At 36.2% G+C, this 20177-nt stretch overlaps 1 protein-coding gene across 4 annotated transcripts; it reads left to right on the plus strand.

Annotated features, from left to right (window-relative positions):
- Window positions 1-4081: 4081 nt before the first annotated feature.
- Window positions 4082-11869, plus strand: RMI1 (recQ-mediated instability protein (DUF1767)). Of its 4 annotated transcripts, none has more exons than XM_088902755.1 (9): window positions 4082-4783; window positions 5195-5365; window positions 6013-6158; window positions 7858-7991; window positions 8953-9374; window positions 10322-10397; window positions 10518-10646; window positions 10911-11250; window positions 11351-11869. In XM_088902755.1, the coding sequence occupies exons 1-7, from the start codon at window positions 4223-4225 to the stop codon at window positions 10547-10549; spliced, it is 1542 nt and encodes a 513-aa protein (XP_088758881.1). In that variant the 5' UTR covers window positions 4082-4222; the 3' UTR covers window positions 10550-10646; window positions 10911-11250; window positions 11351-11869. The 4 variants fall into 4 exon arrangements, with proteins under 4 accessions (XP_088758881.1, XP_088758880.1, XP_010249090.1 ...); XM_010250788.3 differs by having other exon boundaries at window positions 4083-4783; window positions 10322-10432; window positions 11333-11869; XM_010250787.3 differs by having other exon boundaries at window positions 4083-4783; window positions 10322-10432.
- The last annotated feature ends 8308 nt before the right edge of the window (window positions 11870-20177 follow it).

Below are 20177 nucleotides of genomic sequence, written 5' to 3' on the forward strand. Positions count from 1 at the left end.
AAAACTTACAACTTCAAGCATGTCACACGATGGGGCCCAGTAGTCTGAAATGCATTGCGCTTTTGAACACCACAGACCACAATATTAAATATTGAATACACCCAAAATTTGTGCAAAACAAGTTCAGTTTTGCTATGAAATGGTTTTCACCAAAGGCTAAAACCGTGAATCATGGCTTTTAATGCATGAATGCACCTATCATATAACATTATTCACATGTATACGCGGTTGGCAATTCTGATCTCAACCCACTTGATGGCCCATCCAATCCCCCTAATTTAATGGCGGGTTAAGATGGGTCACTTGACCCATTAGGGTAAGGGTGGTGTTGGCATTCTGATTGGCGAGCTTTGATTGAGAGTCGAGGGCTCCAAGGCTCTGGAGGCTGTAAGCCAAGGCCAAAGAGTGGAGGTTGAGGGGAATGGTCTCTTGGAGGTCAAGGGGGGCTAAGGGCTCGTAACTGAGGCAGGGTTCCCTTGTACGAGGGCTAGTAGCCGAGGTGAAGCGTCCTGAAGAGGCCGAGATGTTCTACAAGATAGGAGATGTCAGAGGCCTCGGGTGAAAACCCGAAGTAGAGGCTCCGATGGTCAAGTTAGTACGAGGAGTAAAGAGGGGGTTTGGTGCAAACGAGGGCTCGGGCGAGGTCGCTCGTAGGCACTAGGCTCCCAATCAAAAGTATGCCAAGAGTTACTAAAGTTCCAGGATCAGATCCCTTACCTGGAGGGGGGTACCTCGTATTTATACTTGGACCGCCTAGAGTTAGGTGGAGATGGATGCCCTAGATGACATACGAGGGCAGATAGTGGGTACCCGCGGGGACACTGGGGTGCTCCGCGGTTGGCCCTCGTATTTCCTTGATTATTTTTTTAGTTGTAATATTGTTTTATTTATTATTTTGAATTTTTTGAATTTTTATTTGAAAATATATTTTATGATTTTTTTATTTTTCTTTCAGTAATTTCTATCAATTTGTGCATTTTCTACAATTTTTGGCATTTTCTACATTTTTTGTATTTTTTCGTTTCTTGCAATTTTTATACTTTAATGCAATTTTTTGTATTTTCTTTAATTTTTTATGTTTTTTGAAATTTCTCCTTTATATTTTTATTTAATTTTTTATTATTTTCTAAGTTTTTCCTACACTTTCTAATGTTTTATGAGAAATATATTTTTTTTGTCATTTGTTATGATTTGATGCATTTATTTTCATTTAAAAAATTGATTATTTTATGTTTCTTGGTTTTTGTTGTTTAAATATATAGTTGTATGCTTTTAAGCAATTAGAACAGAGAAAAAGTGAAAAAAAAGGTCTAATTTGAATAATTGGATTACAGGGTCAAAATTAAGGCTGAGTTAGGGTGTCAATTAGATGGTCAAATGGGTGGGTTAGAGTGGGTCAGGGTCAGAGTGGGTTGTGACCCACATTGATCCACTGACGTGGGTGGTAAATGGGTTAATGGGTCAATATGGGTAGGTTGGTGCTCAACCCACACCTAACCTAACCCAACCCACCCATCTGCCACCCTTAATACACTTTACATAATGTACTCGGCCACTCAGGTCTAAACCCAACCCAACTCAACTTGGCCTGAACATTGACCCTATGGACCATTGAGACTATTTAGCCATTAGGGGTGGAAACGAATCTTAGCCATTAGGGGTGGAAACGAATCAACTTTCACGAGGTATTCGAGCTCGACTTGTAAAATGCTTGATATATAGGATCATTTGCTAATCAAGCCAAGCTTGAGCCCGATGAAACTTGACTCGTAAGGCTAAAAAAACAATTTTGATATGTTTAATTTTTATTTTTTATAAGAAGCTTGATTGTGAGTCAAGCCCAAATAGAGTCGAGCTCAAACTTGATATTGTCTTGGCGAGCCAAACTTGAATAATTAGGTATTTGGCTCGGATCGGCTTGTCTCAAATCCACTCCTATTAGCATTCTAATCAACTGTTCGGTTTACTCTCCCTATAAATATTGGAACCCTAAATCAAGATGTGGCAATCTACCAACTATTGTATGTTGATTCATTTGAATGTCAATTATGTCCATCCAACTTAAATAGGATAATTGTTGATTCTCCCGAGTATATTTTCCATTTGAGAAAATAATCTCTTAAATTCCATCATTTGTTTTTTGTAAATAAATGATTCTTCCCATTTGTTTGTTTTACAAAATTTTATCTCAAAAGTAAATATTACATTTAATACTGTTTCTCATTCATCTATCTATACTATTATTAAAAGTGTAAATGAGGTCTAGATTATGAATTTTCTCTTGATTAAAATATCCTTACGGTTGAGTTTGATGTACTTTTCCTTGACTAAAACACCTCTATTCAGTCCTGTAAGGACATAAAATGTAATTTAAACTATTACTTTTCCCTTCATTCAATTCTATCCCATTAAAGTGTTAACTCTCATTCTCCCTCCTTAGATCCTTTATTTCAAGTATTTTTGTCATCTCTTATCTCTTCAATAAATTCTACTAATTAAATATATATCCAATAATTTTAACAATACAAATCCTATGTGTTTAAACCCAACATGAAAACTAAATTGTCCTTTTGTGTTGTGTGCCAAGTGCATAGTTCAAACTATATATAGGTTAAATGGATCAACCAATAGCCTATAGTTAAATAATAAAGGTTTAAAAATAAATACAAATAAAAAATAAAAAAATTAGGCACATTTCTAAAATTAGATATTATCATGTTAAACAAAAAATAAGTATCGTAAATGAGAAGTATTTTTATTACTGATGAAAATACAAAATATACAATTGACTCAAAAATGAAACCATTTTCCCATTCAAGTGGTGGATCAATGGTTCAATCTTTTAGGCCAAATTGGTCAACCCACATTGTCATAATTAAATAACAAAAGTTTTTAAAAATATAAATAATAATTATTAAAAATACAAGAAAGATTGTAGAAAATCTTTGGTTACATCTGTAATATTATGTATTTCATCGTATTAAACAAAAATAAGTTTGAGAAATAAGAATTATTTTTATTAATGATGAAAATATAATAAAAATTTAAACTAACTCAAAAAGAAAAAAAAAAGAAAACTTTTTTTTCCATCTAATTGGTGGTCAATGACCAATATGGGTGCAAATTGGGCGGGTTCAATTTAAACTTAAACCAATCCACTTTGCAATTTTAGACCCACTTGGGTTTTTGGTTCTCAAGCCAGGCCTATGCCTAGGGTCAAAAGTTTGGACTTGTCTATATTTTTGTATTATGCTCAAGCCTAGGCTTAAATAATTTGAGCCTGACCTCATTACATATACACACACATACATACGTACATACATACATACATACATACATACATACATACATACATACATACATACATACATACATACATACATACATACATACATACATACATACATACATACATACATGTTTGTATATATGTATACATATACACATACATTTATTGTTAAATTTTAGCATGGGGATGATTTACCAATCCAAGCCCAAGCCCAACTCAAATACATCAAATTTCAATTCAGGCTGGGCCAAAGTTAGATAGATCAAGCTTTGAGCTTGAGCTTGAGCCTTAGTCCATTGCATAGAGTTGGGCCTAAGTTTAGTACAAACTTAACCCAACTTGCAATCTAATTTTAAACATTTGGATAAAATAGGTAAACCAATGATGCCATAATTATGGAAATTGTTTTTACAATTAATTATAGGTCAAGGAAATTAAAATAAAAAAAGATTATTTTTTGTTTCAAGTCAAATGGATCAACATATGATGTCATAATCATATATAAAAAGTTAAAAAACTAAAGAGATAGATAAAAATAAAAAAATTATGGGAAAAAACATGACATATCTATAATATTATATATTTATCATATTAAACAAAAATAAATATAATAAATAAAAACACTTTTATTAACAATAAAAATACAATACAAAATTTAAATTCACTAGCGCACCATACTTTAATTACTTATATTTTTTTATGGATTCACATAGTTAATAAACATATTTAAATTACTATTATTGTTATCTGAAATTGTCTCAATTTCATATTTATCATAAGATTTAGGGGCTGTTTGATAACAACTGAAATTTCGTGTGTTTGGTGACTTTGGTCAAGGTTACGCCTGAATCCTGAATTCCTGATCCAATGCACCCAAATTCGGTTTTCAAATGAAACCATGAAAACTGGAGGGAAAACACACCCACACTGCAAATGCGGAGAAGACGACTTCGGTTGCGCTCTTCTTCCGACGAAGAGGATGAACAAGACGCGGAGCAACAAGTTCAAGTCCTAGAGCCAGCCGTTTCACCTCCTGTAAATCTCATACTCGAACTCGATTCCCCAAATCCTACTCCTAACCCTAACTCTAACCTGGCTCATGTTTCTTCTGAAAACTTTCCCCTTGAAATTTCCGATGATGACTTCGTCGAGGTTCCCGAGAATCTCTCTCCTTCTCCTCCACCGCCGGTTTTCAACAATTCTTCTCAAGCAAACGATGAAAGACGACCAGAAACTGGCACAGTATCTGACTGTCCGGTAGATTGCTTCCTTCGGAGGCTAGGGCTCAGGCTGCGGAGTGAATGGCTAGATGCCTGCATTTCAGTTCTTCAGGGCTCCATCGCCGATTTTGGGAGTCTTAACGTGGCTGCGAAGGCAAAACTTTGTTTTGAGCAGTTCCTCTTTTCAGACATGAACTATTCCGGCGCTAGGGTTCTTCCAGAAAATGTGCATTCCATGCATCTTGTTGACTTGGCGGGGCCCTTTGTTTTGCAGGTTTCTGTCAGCTACTTTTCACTTTTGGTGCCTTTACGTTTCATGTTCGAGATTAAATGCTACTTTTATTTGAATCTCTAGTTTTAGAACTGTTTTACAAAACAATATTTAGAACATTCAATACAGATTTTCATTATTTTTTCTCATTTTACACTCATCGCTTATTCAAACCGAGTTAGAACACAACTATTGGTTTGGTTCTGCCGTGGAGGTTTGGAACATCTCATGGATCAAATTAGAAGACTTAATTATGAAATACTGGAAATGGTTACATTTCAATATCCTAGTATCATTTGGCCGACGTTTCTGATATAAGATCACTAGACTAGAGCACATTATGCTTGTACGAAATCATAATCGTTAATTAGGAGATATTTCTGTCTTCTGACTTCTAGCAGTTTTCTCCCCCAGGTTGACGAGATAGTTAATATCAGTTGTCCTCTTCGAGACAGGTACCAGAATGCACCTTCCGGGGTTAAGAGATGCCTCAAGTTGTCCATGACAGATGGTTCCCAACGTGTTTTTGGCATGGAATATAGGCCCATTAAAGACCTTGAGGTTCTGTCTCCTGCTGGATTCAAGGTTGGGGACATAGTTTTACTTAATCTGTTTACAATTCTGATATTTGACTTTTTTTTTTTTAGTTCATGCTGTTTGCATGTGGTGGATATTTGTGCTCTCATTTAGAAAATCTGAAAGTATGGTGCACCTGGAAGTAGATTGGTCCAACCCTTCAATCTATCTAATGAGGACGGTTAAACTTGTCTTGGCATAAAACTCTTATCCCAGGTGCCAGACATCGTGGATTCATAAAGACTGCAACAGATTTGGAATTGTAGAACTCTTAAAATGCATTTGCAATGTGAATCTCGTATGATGTCCAGCCAACTAGCCAAGTTTTGGAAAATGGAGTTTTATTGTTATATAACCTGAAGTCTTTAACTGCTGTTTGCAATTGAGATCTCCTATAAGAGTTTACCTGATCAGATGATTAAAATTATGAGTTTTTTCTGTGGGTTTGACTCTCTCACATTTGAACAACAAGGGACAATGGTGAATTATCCCAAAATTGTGGGAAACTTGGATGGTTATAATTGTCTAACCAATTCAATGGTAGGTTTATTCTTACTTGAGTGAATCTTCTTAATAGCACTCCAAACCCTCATGTGTGTGTGTGTGTATTTAATGGCTTGACAGATCTTGACAAAGAGTACTCTTGTAACTTGCAGGTTGTAATCCGTAATGTAAACATACGGCGTGGACTTCTGATGCTGGTCCCAGAGGTTTTGGAGGTTCTAGGAGGATTAGTTGAAAATTTGGATGTGGCACGCCAGAGGCTTGTCAATGAAGTGAATAAGCCACCTAGGGGCAAAAGGTATTTTGTGGCCAATGCAACACACATCAAGAGCATCCTTCTGAGTTTCATCTATAAGATTTATTCTTTCTTTAAGTTGGCAGCAAACATCTTTCACCAGTTCACCCATATATAATATTTTAGAACATACATCATTTATTATTATATTTTTTATGTTTGCCTCGTAATGGCTATGAGCAATGTTTCTTGCAACCAAAGAACTAGTTGTAAGACAGCGAATTTACCCATTAACCTGGTTAACCTGGCATAAACTCGAGTTAGACTTCACCAGTAATCAATTGTTTACCAAATTAGAGCTATTTGCATCAACTTAAGTGCTAGAACTTTCTAGAATAACAATTAAAGGCTAAGATAGGCAAAAGCAAAATGCAAGAACATTCCTGAATATGGAGGTCCCAAACATTATAAATAGGGGTCCATACCCATATGGAGACCCATTAACACACATACACATAATGGAACCATTATGGAGAAGGAAACCCAGATTTTATGTTTCCTCCTCTCACCTCCCTCTCTCACTCTCCTCTATCTCTCTGCAACCACAGCCATTCTCTCCAGGCTTTCGGAGTCCGGCCAGCATACTGGAGTTCACCATGCTTACACTAGTAACTTGAGGAGAGTAGTGAGGAGAAGGATTAGGGTTTTAGAACTTGGGAAGGCTAAGGAAGGGAACTAGTGAAGGGTTTCCCTCCTACAAAGAAGGGGTCTCCATTTATAGGTGAAGCGGAATGCCTATGCTTGCATGGAATAAAGAATTTTAGAACTTTCCTAAGGCAGAGATCCCTAATCTGATTCAATGGGGACACACATTGGATTGCAAAGTGGATACCAACTACTGGTCTACACAAGCTACTGTTATTACCCCTTCATGATCTTACCATGTGTCACTTGTTGGAAGCTTGTGCAGAGCGCTCATGCTGTACAGTGATCTTGCTTTCTATCCGTGGGGATCACAATTGTTTTCCAATCACAATAGTGACCAGCCGCGGTTAGTGACCCAGCCACCATTGTGATGCTGCGATAGGTAGCCACAGTTATTCTAGAGGCGGAAGTGTACATGCATGTCTGTGGTTTAGGACATTCTTCCATGTCACTATGTCGATATGCGAGTCCATCCTCTTTCAGCACGAAAAAATACCATAGTTTCTCCACAATCTACATGACTCTGGTGGCATAGTTTATCTTTGCAAAACATTATTTAGACCTGTCATTAAAGGTGTGGTTTTGGGCTCCATGTGGATGCAATAATAAGTTTGTAAGTGCAAGGTTCTGAAAACAGTGAGAGATTTGCATAGAGATGGATATATGGATCTTGAGAAAAGGGGTATTCTGTATGGAGATATGGTCTTGGAAAAATAATGAGCAAAAATCTGTGTTCTATCTAGAAGACATTGCTTTTCTGGTCAAAGTTAATTATATTACACCTCATGACTGCTTTATTGGGTGAGGCTGTTCAAGTTGTTGAAGGAAACACCGTAAAAGCTCTAAAGGGTATAAATGCCACTCCATACCCCCTCCCCCCAAAGAAAAAGAAAAAGAAAAACAAAATTTACCACCTTAGCAAGATCATCTAAAATTTCATTTATTTGATTTAGATGTTAATGAAACATAATCCTTGGATGGCCGGTTGAAGTTAGTCCCATTTGATTTTCCTCTTTAATGAACAAAGCTGCCTTTAATTTGTCCTTTACTAATGCAGAACAAGGACAGGGGCAGTTCCTTCTTTGGCAACTAGAGCTACTCTTGCTGCTTGGCCATCCAATAATGTTAATGAGCCTGGTCATGCTACCAATTCAGCATCAAGGGTTGCAACCTCTCGAACATCTCAACAGGGTATGATGTACTTGTCAACTATATAAGGCATTTTTTTTATCAGTGAAAGGAAATTCCATTAATATAAAGAGAATATATAATGCTTTCTATAACGAGAATATGAGATATGCTTACCCATAAATGTCTACCATACTACTATTTATTGTTTATGCACGTTCTGACTTCTATTCATTTCTCATGTCTGTAAGATTAATGAACTATGAATAAGAAACCTTTGTCATAATTGTATTTGCTCAAAACTTCAAGTCACTTGTCCTTTGGAATTTAAGAAATAAGAGAGAGATGACATTTTTCCTTGTCTCCCCTTCCATAGATTCCTATATCAGCAATTTGATATGTTTTGTTAACAAATTATTTTTGCCTTTCTATTCATGAAACATAGACCAAACCTTCAAGAGGAAGAATGGAACTCTGAGTTCTAAGATGCCTGATGTGAATATGAAAAATTCAACCTGGCAACTGGATCTTTGAAAATGCAATGTTTGAATGGGCTTCCCATTTCATGATTTTTGTAGTTTATTTTTAGCAAGATCCTATTCAACCATGTATGCCATGTAGGCATTTGGGAAATATTGAAGAATCATGGTTAAATTAATAGGAAAAGCATAAATGCAAGCTTACCCATTAAAAAATCTTGAGCTGATGCTATTAGTTGGTGTAGAGTGCAGAAACTCTAAATAAGCAAATTTAATTTGAGGGACACAGAATCTTGTGCTTTCTTATATTTTCTTTCTCTGATTTTGGTTGTAGGCTTGTGAAGGTGGATAAGCTTTGTATAGGACCTATAAATGAAGAAATTGCACCTCAATTGATTTCTTATTAGTAAAATGGATATTGATTATTGCTGTCATGATTATATGTTCATAATTAAATGATGAAATTATTCTTTGGATTACTCAATTTCTTTCCTGTTCTATCCCATGTTCCATAGGTGATGCTTTTTTTTGGATAATTTCTATAGGTGATGCTTTATCTGTGCCTAGCAGTGTTGGAAGAGAAAGTACAAGGGAGGAGTCTTCTGCCCCACATGGTAGGCCAATTGTTGTTGAATCTAGTTCACCTCCAGATGCTGTTTTGTCTGTACATACCAGTGTCACCCGAGAAGGAACAACAGAGGACTTTGCTGCTTTAGTTGTGCCGAACAGTATTACTAGAGAAAATTCTGTGGAAGAGTTTCCTCCTCCTGATAGGAGCCCAGATGCTATATCTATTCAATCCCAAAATGTGGTTTCATGCAATGAGGGAATCCATACAGTTTGTCAAGAGGAACACCCTGTTATATTGACAGGTGACAGAGAAGTGCCTTTCACATATTTGGCTAGTTTGTTGGCAAAGTGGGCTGCAAGGGATGTTGAAGCATTCTTTGTTCAAGGAAAAATTAAGGTATCTATCATTTTAATTTCTCTTGGTTGGAGGGGTTCATCAGATTAAGAGCGACTTTAATCAGATTTGGATCCTATTGGATTTTCAGGTTTTTGAATTTTATCTGAATTTGCTTCATTAATATAGATATTGAATATACAACAAAAAATGCTTTAGATGGAAGCAATCTCCAAAATTTATAGGTAAGATCAGACTATTTATAGGTTGAAATCCAAGAGTAAGGTTGAAGAGATAACACAAAGAGACAGTCATCCAAAGAGATATCAGTGTTTAAATTTTGTGGTCAAGCACGTATTAATTATTCAAATTTGACATGCTTTTTTTTTTTTCTTTGGGGGGGGGCTTATTATTACATACAGTTTAGTTGGTATTATATGTTGTTTCAGTTGCAGTCTAGATAAGAATTTTGAATTAGATTCAGGTGTGTCAAAAGTTGAGGTTTCCATATTCTAATTATGTTTTTTAAAATTAAACCCATTTGAAAATCCTCCAAAGAGAGAGAGATCAGCTCACAAGTTGGTTCTAGATATCTTTATTCACATGCAAGGTTCAAAGTATCGACACGTATCGGCCCGTATCGGCCGATACGTATCGTTCCGGTACCCCTCCGATATGCCCCTGCAGTGGGTGTATCGGGGGTCTGACGGTTCAGGGTGTGGAGGAGGCCTAAACCGGCTCCTCTGAACCAGTTGCGAAAAAAAAAATAAAAAAAAGCACCAACAGCTGTATCGGTTTGCTCGATACGCCCATACCCGCGTATCGGGCGTATCGATATTTTCAACCTTGTTCACATGTATTTCTGCTTCTTTTAAATCTTATTTGAATATTGTTTTTAGTTTAGCATGATTTATAGTGGATTTCTGGAACGAAGCTCATATAATATTAATAGTACAGTTCTGTGATAAAGCATTTATGGTACTGATCCACACTTATAAAAATTGATGTAGTGCTTCTTGACTGGTGTAAAGAGATTCCAATTTAAACAGAGGTCTGCATTTGAGCTTCTGGTCTATGTTGATGATGGTAGCCTCATTTCAGAGATCCTTGTTGATCATTCTGTGAGTTTTAATCTTGAAAATTTCTCTTGTATCATTTTACACTCTGTGCCTAATTGTTGGCCAAATGGACTAATCTATTTTTCAGGTTGTACAAAAAGGTATCGGTCATTCACCTGAGGAAGTAACTACTGCTCTTTCTTCTTCAGATAATAAAATAGTTAATGATATGAAAGAGACCATGAAACGATACCAGCTTTTCTTATCAAAGTTTGAGGTAATTACTTTCTACATACTCGTTAATTTTGAGGCAGATGTCTAACTGGAATTTCCTTTCCAGAAAAGAATATTTAGGTTGTGTTTGGTTTGAAGGAAAAAGTAGGGAAAGGAAGGGAATGGTAGGGAAATACCTTTTCCTTCAAACCAAACATAGCCTTAACAAATGCCCTGTAGAAAGAGGACAAGGGCGTAAATCTTTCTAAACAGGTTAGTTTATCTTCCAACTACTACATTAATGAAAACGTGTCTTGTTTTCTTCTAGGGTACTATGCTTGTGGAAATAAACAAAACATCCCCTCTACCAGTTGTCCTTGAGATGAATCAGGGGTGTTCAGAATCTGATGCATGGTTGCTTCTAAGAAGACTGAAGACCTCTGCAACTCCTCAAACCCCACGGTATCCCCGTTCAGATCCGATAAATTTATCTCCTTGACTCCAAAATATGTACAATTTATGTTTGTAAAAGGTTTGTGGAGGCCCAAGTTCTGTGACAGCCGATTGAGTACTTCCGGACTTGAGCTGAATCCATTCATTCACAAGGTGTCGACCGTTTAGGCCTTTTCATCAGTCACTGGCTCTTACGCTTGAACCGCCAAACTCAGGTAAACATTGACAGTTTGACACTGACAATAAGACCTTACACTACGTTAAACGGTTGGGACCATTTATGAATTATGATTCCAGTTTATTATATTGCATCAGAGTTGCTTGATGTGGTCCATCATACAAATGAAAAGGAAACCGTCTGCGAAACAAGAGTGATGGACCTCCGCTCATCATCATCGTTGAGGATAACTGGAAAATGATTCTGGCCCTTGATATTCTTCTGATTCTTTTTGTTGGTATATATTACTAGATGGCATTACAAGAGAGTCAGGGGTGGGACCAGAACAGGATGCATGTGTGGCCCACTGGCCATACCACATAGTGCCTGCAGTTCCGTTGATTTGATCCTGCACCTCCTATTTTGCGGTGATGCCAACTGACTAAGAGTTATTAGTTCATCATCAACATCAATTCATCATGTCATCCTGACCCTTGCTATATGATACTCGCCTCTATTATCACTTCTATCCATACCCTAGAGAGACAACTCTTGATTATATTTTAATTAATGCTTTTTTTTTTTTTAATGTTGTCAATCAAGATGTATGATTGTATCATCTTAAAAGTTAACAACTTGTAAATTCATTGTTTCATCTTTTTTTGAAGGTTTATTTACTTGACACGGTTGATGTGTATCTGTCGAACCGGTTGTCTCAGTTCGGTTCGAAATGTGGTAGCATTCATCGTCAACGTTTTTCTTGAAGGATAACAAGATGTTATATTAAAAGAGAAGAGAGATAAAAGTAGGCCCTTCAAAGATAACTTGACCACCAATGGAGTTGTATCTATCCACTAATCCTCCTATCTTTATGCTTGTAAATTAATTAAAAATAATTTGAAATCAGAAATCTAACTGTAAATGGTAAGTAGCATGATCACATTTGTTCGTATATGCTTACAAAAAAATGTTGAAAAAGCTAAAATAATGGATTTTTCTTTTATAAACAATGTCCTCTGTTCAAGGATGCCTTTGATCAGTGAGAGAGATTTGTGTCAATGTAAGACACAACCAAGTAAATAAAGAGGGGAGTCCAATTTAAAAAGTGAAGAGATGGTTCAGTATTTAGGTGAAAATGTGAAATATCAGGGAAGGTTTTATTAGGTCTTTTTACGCTTATATGTGTCAAGGGACAAGGAGTTGAAAAATATGAAGCTGACCGCTGACGTGAATTGGGACCGTTGGATGTAATTTGGGCAACTTAACCCAACTTGAATCCTCTTAGTCTCTCTCTCTCTCTCTATATATATATATATATTAAATTTTTAATATTATCATATAATATGAATGATGCAAAGGATGGTCGTTCAAAACTTTTAATCTTTAAGTTTAAAGTTGAGTAAAAGAATTCAAAATGTAAATGCCAATGCCTCTTAGCATTTGTAAATTGCATAAATGCGTGGCATATGCCTCTTAGCTGCAAGAGGCATCCCAGCATCTTGCATTTCTGTGGAAGGCGCCGAAGCTCGTGCGAGTTGTGTGGGCTGCGTAAGAGGTGTCTTGCATGAGAGCCACCAATGTTGAGGTGAAAGGCAATATCCTCTTTGACATCAGGCAGCCAATATCCACCTGGCAAGCCAAATCCTTTAGGCATATCAACAGACATAAACTGTGTGGCGCATGCTTTGTTCAACTGGGCTAGGTCCATGAAGTTTGCATTATTATTTTCCTAATGTAATGCCTTAGAGTTCATCATGGATGCTGACCATATTGCCTTCCATCCTTCCTCTTAATCTAACGATTTTTTTTTTTTTTCTTTCTTTCTTCTTTGCTTTAGACAATTGACAGGTAATAGGCTATTGTACAAAAACTACATGAAATAAAAATATGAGCCAATGAAAAAGTTAGATGCTAAATTTGACAATTTTAATATTTTTAATGTTTTTAACAATGTTTTGGAACTGCCGTTTATCTGGACGGTTGAACTGTTTGGCCTGAGAGTCGTTCAGGTAATTAGTTCTCTTTTTGCTCAAAAACCGTTGAATTGGTTAGCGGTTCGTTGATCTGGGTGGTCGAACTATCAATTCGTTCAACGGTTTTGGCCATTTTTATTTTAATTTTTTTGTTGGAATGGGCCATCCATTTGAATCGAATGATCGAACCATCAACCTGGAAATTGGTGGCCAAAACCTTGGTTTCCTAGAACCTTGGGTTTTAACATAATGGGCATTTTGGCAACCCCAACTTTCCTAGAAGAGACAAGGATTTGATACTGTTCATTTTTTAATCAACGTTTGAATGGTTGATAAAAGGAATTAGATGACACTCAAAGGGCATTTGTGACTTTTCAAATGTCACTCAATGGTTGATTAACAGACTAGTTAACGGTACACATTGGATTGGCATGTTTTGAAAGTTCTAGTACTAAATTGTCGTGCTTTAAAATTCGAGGAATTTTCCCTTTAATTTTGTCACAAAGAGAAAGATAATTGTACAAGAATTTCCAGAGTATTATATCATAGTTTTAAAAACTGGACCGGACCGAATGGTCAGACTGGAAAAACTGGAAACCAGTCAGGTGACAGGTTCCGTTTTACTCTAAAACCGTTATTTTACTAAAAACCGTTGATTTAATCAGCAAATCACTGGTTTGGATGGTCAAACCATTCAACGGTTTGACTATTTTTATTTTTTATTTTTTTTAAGAATGAACTGTCCATTCGATTCGAATAATCAGACCATTCGACCCGGAACCCCTGGCTGATTCGTTGTCGGATTCGATTTTAAAAAACTTGAATTATACACAACCTTTGCGCTATAGTTACTTGACGTCACATTGACTATGGAGGTGGGGGACCAAACTTGTGGACCTGCGAGCGAGAACACATTTTCTGCGACCACGATCGCATTATAAATCCGAGATTCCCCGTGATTTTAGAATACACCAGTGTTCGGTGAAAACGATAAAATATCATGTCAAGTTGGTATCGGATTAAAACACTGGCGTGCTTAAAAATCACACGGGTCTCGGGTTTATACTGCGACGGTGGTTATAGGAAATGTATTCTCCCTGCGAGGCTGATCTCCTACCGTTCACATCTACACTTATGTTTTCTGCAACCACACTGGTTTAGGACAAACCCGAGACCTCCTTCTCCTTCTGAATCACATAACGGTTTGATTTGATATTTTATTCGTGTTAAAAAATCACTGAGGGTCTTTTTATTTGGCGGCACATTGATAATATCTTCTCGAATATGTATGTTAAATTCATTTAATGTATGGTTGCATTTTCATGCTTTCACAGCGTGCAAAATCTTTGCTTGCAGGGAATTCTACACCTGTACCCACAAGTTCTCCATGTTCCCGTAGTTAGGTCGGTGGACCTTCTGCTCTGTCCCCATCACAGAGTTCTCGGGGTTCTTTAATGTGTGCTATATAATGCCAAAAAATAAGGAATAAAATATTCAATCAGTTCCTCTCTCCACTTCACATAATCGACAGCATTCATCCCTTGCCTTTACCCTTAGTACCAACCAGACCAACCCAACTGTATTTGTTTAGGTCACAATGAATGTTCTTTATCTTTCCCCTTTCATTCTTTCTTAATTTGTGTAAACCACTAACTTAGAATTTGGATTCTTATATTCAAACTCAAAAGGGTAAATTGTTAAAACTTACCCTAAAGTTTGCTAATTTTAATAATCTCTCTTAAACTTTTTAATATTATTGTAAGTAGATCCCTTTTATTTGAATCCTTTAAAAAGAGGCATGAAAATGTTCAAAATATCCATACAAGTATTTTTGACCAAATTGTTTATTTTCCAAATTTTTCTGAAATTGATTTATTTTCTAAATTTGCCCTTCATATCAATAACACAGGTAAAATTACAACTTTAAATTCTCCTTTTTTTTGTTGTTTATAAAGTTTGTATTTTTTTTTTCTTGTAGAAACCAGTCTCAATAGTGATTGCACGAGTATTTTGGATATTTTCATGCATTTTGTTAGAAGATTATAACAGAGGGGGTCTACTTGCAATTGCCAAAAAGTTCAGGATAGGTGATCGTAATTACCAAACTTTAGGGGAGGCTTCAACAATTTACCCTATCCAAAATAGTAAAAAAAAAAAGAGCAAGAAACTATCATATTCAGATTCATGGGATACCTACACTTGTGTTAAGGTACAACAATAAATACATCTAACTTTTTTGTCTCCATCATGGGGCTAAACAACCTGGGTAGTCCATCCCCAAACCCTTAATCCCCAATCCTGGTAAAGTCAGACTAGACCTGTTCATGGGCCGGGTAGCCCGATGGCCCGGCCCCCGGACGGGCTTGAACACAGATTTGAGCCTGTGGGCTTGACCTCGGGCCTAAAAGCCCGGCTCGAACTTATTTCGGGTCGAGCTCGGGAATTGTCAAAATAGCTCAGCCCGAGCCCGGCCCGGTTTGACCTTTAGGTTAAACCAAAAACCCTAACCCTAAATATCCTAACCCCTCTCTTCTCACTCATCTCTTTCTCTTAGTCTTAGCCGAACCCTAGTTCTCTCTTCTCTTGGTTTCTCAAATTTCTTCCTCCCTTAGCCAAGCAATATCACGATTGGTAGAGAAGGCTGATGGAATACCGAGCTTCATCTGCTCCTCCCTCACTTTGTCGAACGAGATCGCTGTCGCAAGATCGCCGCCGGTAGAAAATAGTGATGCATAGCAAGGTTCGTTCACTCTTCCCTCACTCTGTCAAACAAGATGATGCTACCAAAGTCGTTGTCGGTGGAGAACCCTGATGGGATATCAAGATTCATCCAATCCAGTTAAATAGGAGTTTTCTCTCTCTCTCCCTCTCCCCCCTATGGTCGCTCGTTCAATTTTCTTTTCTTCTTTCGGTTTTTCAGAAAACAGGGGTTCTTTCTCCCTATGCTTTATCAACGTGAACACAGTCACGTGGCTCAACACCGGTGACCATCTTTCTGTTAGATCGGCAACAGGTCGAGCTTCGGGCTTTTTATTAGGATCGGGCTCAGGCCCATTGGTCGGGCTGGGCTCGAGCTCGGGCCTAAGAAAATCCTATTTATGAAGAGTAAAAGCCCGACCCAAGCCCGGGCTGAATTCACTACCAAAGATATTCTTAGGCCCGAGCCCGGGCTGAGTTCGCTACACAATTGGGGAAAACTTTGGCTGCCCACTTTGGGCATGAATTGCCTGTCCAGTATGACTAGCATAATGCTATGTCATATCATTAATCTCCTCCTCTCTCCCCCTTCCCCTCCCCCTAGTAGATGCATCCTATAGAGAAAGAACTCTCATTTCACATTTCAGATTCTATCTAGAATCTATTAGTCTCACTGAGGAAATTGTAGATTTCAATCCCAACAAGGCATTTCAAAGTGTTTCAAGGTGTTCTTTTTAAAGCTATAAAGCAATGGTGTTTTTCACTATTTTTATCTTGTTTAAAGTTCTATATGTTTGTGTTCTCCTCTGTTCCCTTTATTATTGTTTTTCCTTTTCTTAAATTTTGTCATGGTGGTTGCATAAGGTGTTTCATTTTGTGTAGCGTTTCTTTGTTTGAGGTTTCTGGATCTCAAGAGCCAGGTAAAAGATTGAATCTATCTTCCAGGCAAAATATTTGACCAAAGCCACCGAGAAGAACACCAAAATGATCCCGAGAGGATAGATTTTCTACAGTATGGATGGTTTAAGAAGATCAAGAAATTCTCCCTTTCTTATATCTATGGCTGTGTTTGGTTCCATGGGCATTTATTGAAAAAATGCCACCACATCAGCACTACATAGGCATTGGCGTTTATTGCAGATGAAGCAAAATGGAACAACAATTTGGTTTCACCATTTATCAAATAAATGGTAGAAAACTAAAATGCTTTGAATTTTGTGCATGGGGCATTTGGGGAAACGCCAAATTCTTGTTTCTCCCAACGCCCCAGTGTTTATTGAAACCAAACAACAAAAACAGGAAACGTTTAAAGTGAAAAAGTATAAATAAACATTTCAAGTGAAAAAGTACAAATAAACAACATATCCATAAACGCCCATAGAACCAAACACATACTATATCTTTTGTCTCTCACTTTACCTGTTCTTAAAGAACTTTCCCAACCTCCCTATTTGGTTTGGTCAGCATCAGAGAAGAAAGAAAGAGAACCAACATGAAAAAAGAAACAAAATATAATTTTAACAGAGATTATTAACTCAACTTTTCATCTCATTAGTTCAAAATGTCTCAAGTAATGTGACATACTAGAGTATTAGTGGTCAGCTAAAGTTTTCCTAGCCAGTTGGCACCTTGCACAATAAATATATACCTACATTTTACAAGGGTGTCACACAATATATATATATAAATATATAGGGAAGTCTCTACTTTTTCCTCCTTTTTTTTTGAATTTTGATTTTTATTCCATGTTATTTTTAAAACAACAAATCTTCCTAAAATCTCTCTCTCTCTCAATCACCTAAACCATCTCCTCTTCTAAAATTTCTCCTAAATTATCTCACTCACCTAAAACTTTCTCCTAAAACATCTCCTAATCTATGCATTAATAACACTTTACTAAATAAATTAAATTTTAATAAAATTAAAAGTTATTAATTCAAACTCAATTTAAAAGAAAAAAACATAAGCTGGGTTTAGTATGAGGTTTCTTTCACCCTACCTAAGACCCTCATTTTTCCATATCATCAGGCTCTTAGCCTTTGGTCACATCACCTTGCTTCCCATTTGACTAATGTTACAAAGGTGGAAACTTCCCAAATATTTGAATATTAATTTATTTAAATACATACTTTTTTAATATTTATTCATAAATGTATAAAATTTTGAAAATTAATTTATTCCTATCAATAATTCTTGAACAATAAATTTTTAATATTTAAATATTAATTTGATATTATTATATGTAATTAATTATATATTAGTATTTATCTGAAATTGATAATTATTTCTTGAAAACTTCAGTAATTTTTAGATAAATATTTATTTTAAATTTCAAAAAATTAATTTTAGCAATTTTAGTAATTTCCAGGTAATTTCAGAAAATTATTAATTTTGATAATAAAAATTAATTTTTGATATTTTCATTTACATTGGCTTTTGGTAATTGGAAAATTATTGAGGAATTTTAATATTGGAAAGTTATTGGGGAATTTTAATATTGATAATTATTAATAATTTCCATAATTGTTGGTAGTTTAAATTGGCTTTTGGTATTTATTGGGAAATTTTAATTTAGTAATTTACATTAACTAATTTTCATGTTTTTGATAATTTAATTTAGTGAAAGTTAACTTAAAAAATCCAACTTACTGAAAATTGTTTATATTTTCAGTAATTAATTATTCATAAATTCATATTTTTTTTGAAAATTATTTTATTCATATCAATAAATTTTGAAAAATTTATTCATACCAATATTTGTACAAAAGGTATTTTAAGATATTCAAGTTTTTATTTCCATTCTTCGTTTTCTCTATTGTATGAACAACAATAAAATGATAAATAGAGGTTTTTTATTAATTTATTTAAACATCCCATGCCAAAGTGTCCATTGGTTAAGGTATCCTGTTGGTTGTAGCATAGACTTAGAGTCGAATCTAGTTTGCATTAGTGGTGGGGCTTTATGGATTTGGGGGATGATTCCCTAGCCCTTGGAGCAACAATTTTTAAGCCTTCCCTGTGCTTTGACAGGTGCAAAGAAATTAATCAGCTTTCTGATTTTTAATTTTTTATGTGCATCGCACAGGGGACAGGGCCTTAATATAGTTTCCTACTATACTATACCCTGGCAAGCGGTGTAATAAAACGTTTGTGGGCAGCAAGACCTGATGACCAAATTATTAGAGATTTAAACGATCTTGTGGTGACTGGTGACACCTAGGCTATAAAGAAAAAGTAGGAAACTTATACAACTTTTGTAATTAAAGGTATCCAAGGTCTGTATCAAACTGAATTAGATCCTGACTGCTGATCTATCTTATCAACCACCCAGCTTATAACAAACTTAATTAAATACTTGTCAGAAACACAACAACTCAGTCGGTAGCATGGAAAAGACCTTATCCTTAAATGTTCTGTCTGTGACAATTAATTGATCAGTTGGTTGAAGTTGTAACCCAAGAGGCCGGAAAACGATGGTTTTTTTTTCTTACTTTAGAGTAAGAAAGAGATTTTTGCTTGAGTAGATCTTAAAAATGTTGACTCCAAATCGGTGGAGATCCTCTACTCGTTAGAGTGGTACCATTTCACCTGTAACCTGGCTAGTGACTAAAAGACTCTGCCTGCCCACAAGAATTCTATCCACATTTACATCTCCCCGTGGATAATATTATCTGGAAGGATGAGATGTTCTCCATGTGTGACTGTAATACTATGTGGATAGACGCAGACAGAATTCTTGTGGGCAGGAGATCCGAACTTTAACTAAAATGAACAATACGAGAAGGAGACATGGATGAACGAAGCGTCTTAATTGCATGATGTTTAGGAAAAGCGAGTAAGAAATCCTATTTGTGCAAAACCTTGTAATGTGTATTATTATATGCACCATACATAACTGAGCCTTAACGTACGTCAGTCAACACGGGTCTGAACTGTTTGGTTGGGCGGAATTAGGATCCTATTACCATTTCTGATGGAATGATAATCCCCAATTTGAGGGGTTGGTCCTTCCCTCGTCGATCCCTCCCCCTTCCCTGTGAATGGAAGTCCATTCCATCCAATTATGGTTTGGATTTTCAGTATGAACCAAACAGGTGAGGGGAATAGTTTATTCTGATTCTAATTCCGATTATAAACCAGAAGTACCCTTAGATGTTCGTAGATTTTGATAAAGGGGAACAAACCATTCCAATTCTGAATTCTGACTGTAAACCAACCAAATGTACATTAGATGTTCTTAGATATATATATATATATATATATATAGCACCCACTGCACATACACTGTTGTACTGTTGTTTCAAAAGGGCAAAAG

The sequence above is a fragment of the Nelumbo nucifera genome, chromosome 4 (genome assembly GCF_055504915.1).
Source record: "Nelumbo nucifera cultivar China Antique chromosome 4, China Antique-T2T, whole genome shotgun sequence".
NCBI classification, from domain to species: domain Eukaryota; kingdom Viridiplantae; phylum Streptophyta; class Magnoliopsida; order Proteales; family Nelumbonaceae; genus Nelumbo; species Nelumbo nucifera.

Bases quoted from the DNA above. Each gene is read 5' to 3' on its own strand.
- RMI1 (XM_010250788.3), top strand. From the start codon at position 4,223: ATGCGGAGAAGACGACTTCGGTTGCGCTCTTCTTCCGACGAAGAGGAT. The intron at 5,366-6,012 runs GTTGGGGACATA...TGTAACTTGCAG, and splicing joins TGTCTCCTGCTGGATTCAAG to GTTGTAATCCGTAATGTAAA. The intron at 9,375-10,321 runs GTATCTATCATT...AAATTGATGTAG, and splicing joins TTGTTCAAGGAAAAATTAAG to TGCTTCTTGACTGGTGTAAA.